Here is a 9,179-nt window from a genome sequence, read left to right as displayed (position 1 = left end):
CGCCCAGCCTTTTTTTTTTAAGAGACAGGGTCTTGCTCTGTCACCCAGGGTAGAATGCAGTGGCATGATCCTAACTCACTGCAGCTTCAAACTCCTAGGCTCAAAAAATCCTCCCAAGTAGCCAGAACTACAGATACATGCCATCATGCCCAGATAATTTTTCTTTCTTCTTTTTTATCTTTAGAGATGAGGTCTCACTGTGTTGTCCAGGATGTAAGCATTTATCTTTACAGTTTTTCATTACTTTGCACAAGCATTTTATATATTAAGAACAATAATCTCTTATCAGACATCTGTTGTAATTAATAAATTAGTAAAATATTTAATAAGCAAAATAAAAACTCAGCTTCCTGTCAAAAGACTAAGAAGAGGTTCTCCTTCTCCTCTTCGTATTAAAGAAAATAGGTTTTAATTTCCAAATATTTGGCATTTCTTGCCAAGCAAATGAAATCCAGCAATCCTATTTAACAAGTGCTTTTACTGTGAAATTTTTCTCAATGTCAATAACAAGCACTTTCACAAATCAATCAACTCAAAAAGGTTTGAAGGCCCAATGCCAAATGTAGTCCTTTAACAGAATCAAGAGACATTTACGATGGTTCAAAGGCAAATTAATTGAAAAAAGAAAAAAAAGCATCTCATTTTTGGAAATAGTAAACTTCTAATTTGAAGTATGCAAGTTAGAGGCCAGGCACAGTGATTAAGTGTTATTACAAAAGAGTCAAGAAGACTGGGCATGGTGGCTCACACCTGTAATCCTAGCACTTTGGGAGGCTGAGGCGGGAAGATCACAAGAGCTCAGAAGTTCGAGACCCGACTGGGCAACATAGTGACATATCCCCTCTACAAAAATTAAACAAAATTAGCTGGACATGGTAGCACATGCCCATAATCCCAGATACTCTGGTGACTGAGGTGGGAAGATCACTTAAGCCCAGCAGATCATGACAGTGAGCCATCATCATGCCACTGCACCCCAACCAGGGCAACAGACTGAGAATCTGTCTCAAAAAAAAAATTTTTTTTAATTTTTTAAAGAGTCAGGTATTTTTTTTAAGTTTATAAAGGCCAGGTACAGTGGCTCATGCCTGTAAGCCCAGCATTTGGGGAGGACAAGACTGGAGGATTGCTTAAGCCCAGCCTGGGCAACATAAAATTGTCTCTACAAAAAATTTTTTTAAAAAATAGGCCAGGTGCAGTGGCTCATGCCTGTAATCCCAACACTTTGGGAGGCCGAAGAAGGCAGATCACTTGAGGTCAAGAATTTGAGATCAACCTGGCCAACATGGTGAAACCCCATCTCTACTAAAAATACAAAAATCAGCTGGGCACGGTGGCACGCACCTGTAATCCCAGCTACTCAGGAGGCTGACGCACAAGAATTGCTTGAACCTGGGAGGCAGAGGTTGCAGCGAGCCGAGATCACACCACTGCACTACAGCCTGGGCAACAGAGCGAGACTCTGTCTCAAAAAAATATAATAATAAAATAAAATAAATAATTAGCCAGGCATGGTGCCACACATACATAGTCCCAGCTATTCAGAAGGCTGAGGTGGGAGAATTGTTTGACCCAGGAGCTCAAGGCTGCAGTGAGCTAGGACCGAGCCACTGCACTCCAATCTGGATAAGAGTGCAAAATCCTGTCTCAAAAAAACAAAAATAAAAAGATAAAAGCCGGACACGGTGGCTCACTGATGTAACCCCAGCATTCTGGGAAGCCAAGGCAGGTGGATTGACTGAGGTCAGGAGTTCAAAACCAGCCTAGCCAACATGGTGAAACCCCGACTCTACTAATAATACAAAAATTAGCTGGTTGCAGTGGCACGCGCCTGTAATCCCAGCTACTCGGGACAATGAGGCAGGAGAATCGCTTGAACTTGGGAGGCAGACGTTGCAGTGAGGCGGAGGTTACAGTGAGCCGAGATCACGCCATTGTACTCCAGCCTGGGAGACAAGAGCAAAACTCCATCTCCAAAAGATAAAAAACAAAATAAAATATAGAAGTGAGGACCCTAACCATACAAAACGATAATACTAGAAGTTTACAGTGCAAAATCATTCTTTCAATTGGGGTGGAAAACCCACACGAATTTTTTAAGTTTATAATTAGATTTAACAGTATTACAATTCTAATAGGCAAGTTAAATCAGAAACCTTGAGACAATTATAAATATTTTACAGATATTTTGGAACCCAAGTATTAAGACTATAAATAAATATTAGCCCACATCTATGAAAAATGACTCATGTTTCTTTCTAATGAATTGACCACTACATTTCTGAAGTTATGAAATGGCCAACAGACCACAGAAAGACAGTTCTTTAGGCTCCTGCTTGAAACCAACAGCTTCAGCAAACTGCTGGCCTTGATTCAGGGCCAAAGGAAAACAAAATCCTTCAATTAAGCAAAGTAGCAGAGATTCCCACTAGTCTTCAAACTAGCAAATCACAGCCTTAACAGGCAGAGTAAAAAGATACGGGTAAGGCAGTGTCTGGTCATTGGAAGAGACTGATTGGAACAACGAACATCATCCACAAAGGCCAAGCACCTCTGACTGGAACGAGTGGTATGGGCCTAAAACGGAAAAAGACAGATAAAATACACCCACGAAAGAACATATAATTATGATGAAAATAATTATATAAGAAAAGTACATCCTAAAGGCTAGAAAATTCAACATTTAACAAAAATAAATTTACCAATATTATGCAAAAGACAAACTTTAAAACCTAGTGTATAAAGAATGAGTCAACCTTAATACCAAATACACCTCTCCATATTCTAAAAGTGTGATACAGCCTAATTAAGACAAATTTTGTCTTTTACCAACAGAACTCTTTGAAATTGTAGCCTTAAGTGGAATCTCAACAAATGAAACAAATAAAATTACTCTTACTGAAACAGAGACCAAGGGTTTGAAAAACAAATTTAAGAATGATCACTTAACCCTTCTTCCTATTAACCTTACTTCCTGACATTAAATTGCTCCTACTCTACCTTCCCACCTTTTAAAACAAGATTCCCAAGCAATTTAGGCTTAACCTGTGCTTATTTCTGAACTGAAGAATATCTGAACCAAAGGACTTAGAAACTTTTCCCAACTACTCAATATGCAGATGAGAATACTGAGGCCCATAAAAGTTAACTGTGCAGACACAGAGCTGGTCAGTGGGGACTCAGACTAGAATCCATGTCTCCAGACTGGAATCCATGACTTCAAGCTAAGTGCTTTCACTACAACCCAAGTGCAAAAAAGTCAGATTTCAGATCCAGGACTGGACATAGGGAATTCAAGACCAGCCTGACAAACATGGAGAAACCCCGTCTCTACTAAAAATACAAAACTGCCAGACATGGTGGCGCCTGCCTGTAATCCCAGCTACTCGGGAGGCTGAGGCAGCAGAATCACCTGAACCTGGGAGGTGGATGCTGCGGTGAGCCAAGATCTCGCCATTGCACTCCAGCCTGGGCAACAAGGGTGAAATTCTGTCTCAAAAAAAAAAAAAACCTGGACATAATGTTTTGACAATTACTCTAACTTTGTAAATAAAGCGAACGTGGCCAGGCACAGTGGCTCACGTCTGCAATCCCAACACTTTGGGAGGCCAAGGTAGGCAGATCACGAGATCAAGGATTAGGAGACCAGCCTGGCCAACATAGTGAAACCCTGTCTCTACTAAAAATACAAAAAATTAGCCAGGCGTGTGGTGGCGGGCACCTGTAATCCCAGCTGCTCAGGAGGCTGAGGCAGGGGAATCGCTTGAAACTGGGAGGTGGAGGTTGCGATGAGCTGAGATTGCACCACTGCACTCCAGTTTAGGTGACAGTGCGAGACTCCGTCTCAAAAACATAAAAACAATAAATAAAGTGAACATATATATCTTAAAGGTATACACACAAATTACCTGTTGGGCGGCACCATCTGTGGCCAGCATTCTCCGTTCCTTCAACTGCCTATGCAGTAAGGCTTCTACTCCATAGCGCTGGCGGTATCGACGCAGACATTTTAATCGCTTTAAGTTCTCTCGTTCTTTGGCCAAAAGTCCCTCTGGGCCAGTCAGGAGACTACTGCCTAGAGTTACAAGAGTCAAGATGTTATTTGCCAAACAATCCATCAAGTTGACTTCTCCAAGTAAACAGGAAAATCTTTGGGCATAAGATAGGCAGTTTCAAAAGCAAATTAGCCCCCAATCCAAGTACCAAGACAGAAATAAATCTAATTATAGTCATGTACTACATAAACCACTTTTTAATCAATCATGGACCATATATACTACAGTGGTCCCATAAGATTATAACAAAACTGAAAAATTCTTATTGCCTAGTGACATCATAGTTCAACCCACACATTTGTGGCGATGCTGGTGGCCAAACCTACTGCACTGCCAGTTGTATAAAAGTCTAGCACAGTTTGGACATGGTGGCTCACACCTGTAATCCCAGTACTTTGGGAGCCCAAGGCGGGTGGATCACCAGATGAGGAGATTGAGACCATCCTGGCCAACATGGTGAAACCCCATCTCTACTAAAAACACAAAAATTAGCTGAGTGTGGTGGCATACGCCTGTAGTCCCAGTTACTCGGAAGGCTGAGGCAGGAGAATTGCTTGAACCCAGGAAGTGGAGGTTGCAGTGAGCTGAGATCACACCACTGCACTCCAGCCCCGCAACACAGTGAGACTACATCACAAAAAAAAAAAAAATCTAGCACATACAATTATGCACACTACATAATACTTGATAATAAACAACTATGTTACTGGTTTATGTATTTACTGTATTTATCCTTAAAATGTACTCCACTCTATTTATTTTAAAAAAAAAAAGTTAAATGTAAAACAGCCTCAGGCAGGTCTCTCAGAAAGTATTGCAGAAGACACTGTTATCATGAGATGACAGCTCGCTGCATGAGACTGTCCCTGAAGACCTTCCACTGGGACAAGATGTGGAAGCAAAAGACAGTGACACTAGGCCCGTGTAGGCCCAGGCTAATGTACGTTTGCATCTTAGTTTTTAACAAAACTTTAAAAGGTTTTTTTTTTTAATTAAACTAGAAAAGCTAATACGGATATAAAAAAATATTTTTGTACAGCTATACAGTGTGTTTGTGTTTTAAGCTAAGTGTTATTACAGAGTCCAGAAGTTTTTCTAAAAAAAATTTTTAAGTTTATAAAGGCCAGGTGCAGTGGTTCACGCCTGTAATCAATCCCAGCACTTTGGAAAGCCGAGGTAGGAAGATCACTTGAGCCCAGGAGTTCAAGACTAACCTACATAACCAACATAGCGAGACTCTGTCTCTACAAAAATTTAAAAATTAGCTGAGTGTGCTGGTGCATCTGTAGTCCTAGCTACTCAGGAGGCTGAGGCAGGATAGCTTGAGTCCAGGAGTTTAAGGCTGCAGTGAGTAAGGACCATGCTACTGCACTCCAGCCTGAGTGACACAGCAAGATTCTGTCTCTTTTTTAAAAAAAAAGCTTATAGGCCAGGCGCGGTGGCTCATGCCTGTAATCCCAGCACTTTGGGAGGCCAAGGTAGGCGGATCACTTGAGGTCAGGAGTTCTGAGACCAGCCTGGCCAACATGGCAAAACCCAATCTCTACTAAAAATTAAAAAATTAGCCGGGCATGGTGGAATGTGCCTGTAATCCCAGCTACTCGGGAGGCTGAGGTGGGAGAATTGCTTGAACCTAGGAGGCAGAGGTTGCAGTGAGCTGAGATCACGCCACTTGCACTCCAGCCTGGGCAACAGAGTAAGACTCCGTGTCCGTCTCAAATAAAAAAAAAAAAAAAAGTTTATAAACTAAAAAAGTTACAATAAGCTAAGGTTAATTTATTACTGAAGAAAAAAATTTTTTTTATAAATTTAGTACAGCTTAAGTGTACAGGACTTATAACGTCTACAGTAGTAAATAATAATGTGCTAGGCCTTCCCGTTGACTCACGACTCACCACTCACTTGCCCAAAATAACTTCTGGTCCCACAAGCTCCATTCATGCTAAGTTCCCATTTTTAAAATCTTTTATGCCATAATTTAACTGTACCTTTTCTATGTTTAGATGTGTTTAGGTACACAAATACCACTGTTACAACTGCTCACAGTATTCAGTACAGTAACATGCTTGTACAGGTTTGCAGCCTAGGTACGTTGTAGGCTATGCCACCTATGTTAGCATTACTCTATGAAGTTTGAATGACAAAAATCGCCTAACAACGTATGTATCCCCGTCATTAAGCGACACATGACTGCACTACCAAATTCACAAGTTAAACCGACAACAGCTTGTTGGAAGTGGCATAAAACTTGCCTAGAGCTTCATGTTCCACTTTGCGATTATGTAAGTACCGGCGTTTCTTCTCCTTGAGCAGATGCTGAAGTCGTTTAAACTGATCAATATACAAAGACTGCAAACGAATTAGCTTCTCACGCATAATCAGGGCCACTTCTTCTGCCGTGTAGACACCAGCATGTCTGGAATAAAACAGAATTCAGCAAAGCATAAGAAAACAATAATAATAAAACCCAAGTTTAAAAGAGTAGTAGAGATGTCAGACTAAGTTTGTTATTTAACAAGTGGTGAGATAATCACCTTAATAATAATGTTTTCGCAAAAAGAGAAAATCTCCAAGAAAGAATACTAATCTGTGATTTCCCAAAATGGGGGAAGGAGAAATGTCATATTTTTTTCCAGCTATTTGCATTACACTGAAAAGAAAGTGAACATGTGGAACACTTTAAACTTTTATTAATCTAATTAATCTACATTCTTAATGTTTTGACATGAAATCACTTACCAGTCAGGACAGCTTTAAAGTGTTAAATTCATTAACGTGTATCTCTCACATATACATATTCATATATATTGGTTTTTGTTTTTTTTTTTTTGAGATAGGGTCTCACTCTTGTCATCCAGGATAGAGTGCAGTGGTACAATCAATCACAGCTCACTACAACCTCTGCTTCCTGGGCTCAAGCAATCCTCCCATGTCAGCCTGCCAAGTAGCTGGGATTACAGGTGTGCACCACCCCACTTGGCTAATTTTTGTATTTTCTGTAGAGATGGGATTACACCATGTTGTCCAGGCTTGAACCCCTGGGTTTAAGCAAACCTCCCGCCTCAGCCTCACAAAGTGCTGGAATTAAAGGCATAAGCTACTGCATGTGGCAATATATTTTAATTAAAACACTAAAGATACCAACATCAAATAATTTTTTTTTTTTTTTTGAGACTAAGTCTTGCTGTGTCTCCCAGGCTGCAGCGCAGTGGCACAACAACCTTGGCTCACTGCAACCTCCGCTTCCCAGGTTCAAGCAATTCTCCTGTCTCAGCCTCCCAAGTAGCTGGCATTACAAGCACCTACCACCACACCCAGCTAATTTTTGTATTTTCAGTAGAGACAGGGTTTCTCCATGTTGGTCAGGCTGGTCTTAACTCCTGACCTCAGATCGATCTTCCAGCCTCAGCCTTCCAAAGCGCTGGGATTACAGGCATGAGCCACTGCGCCTGGCCAAAACTTGTGATTTTTTTAAAAAATATAGTCCTATATTGGAGCTCATATAGACCCTCAAATAACTAGTCAAAATGGGCTATACGCTGTCTTCAGCTAATTATCTTGACAATATTCTCAAAATTCAGTACCCTAGGTTAACCCTTAATTGCCAAAGATCTGGCACGTATCCATGTCAACTTGATTAAGCTTTGCTGCCAATTATAAACTAAAAGAACTTCGGGATCGCGCCACTGCATTCCAGCCTGGGTGACAGTGAGACTCCATCTCAAAAAAAGGAAAAAAAAAAAACTTCTAAAAATTATGCTAGTGATTAATGCGGGGAACACTGTTCCCTGGCTCTGATTTAATGCAATCAAAATTAAGAGATGAGGCCAGGTGTGGTAGCTCACGCCTGTAATCACAGCACTTTGGGAGGCTGAGGCAGGCAGATTGCTTGAGCCTGGGGGTTCAAGACCAGCCTGGGCTGTAATATGGTAAAACCCTGACAATACAAAAAATACAAAAGTTAGCTTGGCACCGTGGTGTATAGCTGTAATCCCAGATACTCAGGAGGCTGAGGTGAAAGGGTCATTTGAGCCTGGGAGTGGGAGGCTGCAGTGAGCTGAGATCGCACCACTGCACTCCAACCTGGGTGACAGAGCAAGACCATGTCTCAAAAAATAAATAAGAGAATAACTTTGAATTTTAAAAACTTTGTTTCATTCATCTTGTCTGATCATTACATAAATACAAAGAACAAGCTACATACCTTAAGTTTCATACTTTGAGTAAAAATTTTATTGAAAAGGCAAAACACATGCACTAATTTTAAGTCAAAAATTATATTTTATTACTTTTATTTATTTATTTTTTAAGAAAGAGTCTTGCTCTGTTTCCCAGGCTTCAGTGAAGTGGCACAATGTTGGCTCACTGCAACCTCTGCCTCCCAGGTTCAAGCAACTCTCGTGCCTCAGCCTCCGCAGTAGTTGGTTGGGATTGCAGGCGTGTGCTGCCACGCTCGGCTAATTTTTTTATTTTTTGTATTTTTAGTAGAGATGGGGTTTCACCATGTTGCGCAGGCTGGTCTCAAACTCCTCCTGAGTTCAGGCAATCCACCTGACAAGGCCTCCCAAAGTGCTAGGATTACAGGTGTGAGCCACTGTGACCAGCCTATGCTTTATTTTTAAAAACTAGCTTGTTAAGTCACTGAAAAACATAGAATAAATATATAAAATTAACTTTAGGACTGAAAGCAAGTAATTTCTGCCAAAATTTCTTCTAAATATAAACAAGAGCCAATATTACCTGTGTGTAAGAGGTACTTAACTATATTCTGAAGTAAAAGTGAACAGAAATTAAGAAAAATCAAAACATGGTTAATAAAACCAGCAAAGGGCCGGGCATGGAAGCTCACGCCTGTAATCCCAGCACTTTACGAGGCCAAGGTGGGTGGATCACTTGAGGTCAGGAGTTCGAGACCAGCCTGGCCAAGAGGGCGAAACCCCCCCTCTATTAAAAATACAAAAATTAATCGGGTATGGTGGCAAGCGCCTATAATCCCAGCTACTCAGGAGGCTGAGGCAGGAGAATCACTTAAACCTGGAAGGTGGAGATTACAGTGAGCCGAGATCGCTGCACTCCAGCCTGGGCGACAGAACAAGACTCTGTCTCCAAAAATAAAAAATCAAA

At 41.0% G+C, this 9,179-nt stretch overlaps 1 protein-coding gene across 2 annotated transcripts in view; it reads right to left on the bottom strand.

The window, feature by feature from the left end:
- Positions 1–9,179, bottom strand: part of KANSL2 (KAT8 regulatory NSL complex subunit 2) — a 29,068-nt gene that overhangs the window by 11,679 nt on the left and 8,210 nt on the right. For both annotated transcript variants that reach the window (XM_011936239.1, XM_011936238.1), the window contains 3 exons: positions 6,308–6,471; positions 3,909–4,075; positions 2,481–2,577 (listed from right to left, as the gene is read on the bottom strand). In XM_011936239.1, coding sequence (XP_011791629.1) covers positions 2,481–2,577; positions 3,909–4,075; positions 6,308–6,471 — 428 coding nt within the window. The remainder of the gene's footprint in view (positions 1–2,480; positions 2,578–3,908; positions 4,076–6,307; positions 6,472–9,179) is intronic.

Source organism: Colobus angolensis, unplaced genomic scaffold (genome assembly GCF_000951035.1).
Source record: "Colobus angolensis palliatus isolate OR3802 unplaced genomic scaffold, Cang.pa_1.0 Scaffold151, whole genome shotgun sequence".
In the NCBI taxonomy this organism is placed as follows: domain Eukaryota; kingdom Metazoa; phylum Chordata; class Mammalia; order Primates; family Cercopithecidae; genus Colobus; species Colobus angolensis.
Note: the sequence above shows the minus strand (reverse complement) of the source record. Positions and strands in the feature narration are given on the sequence as shown.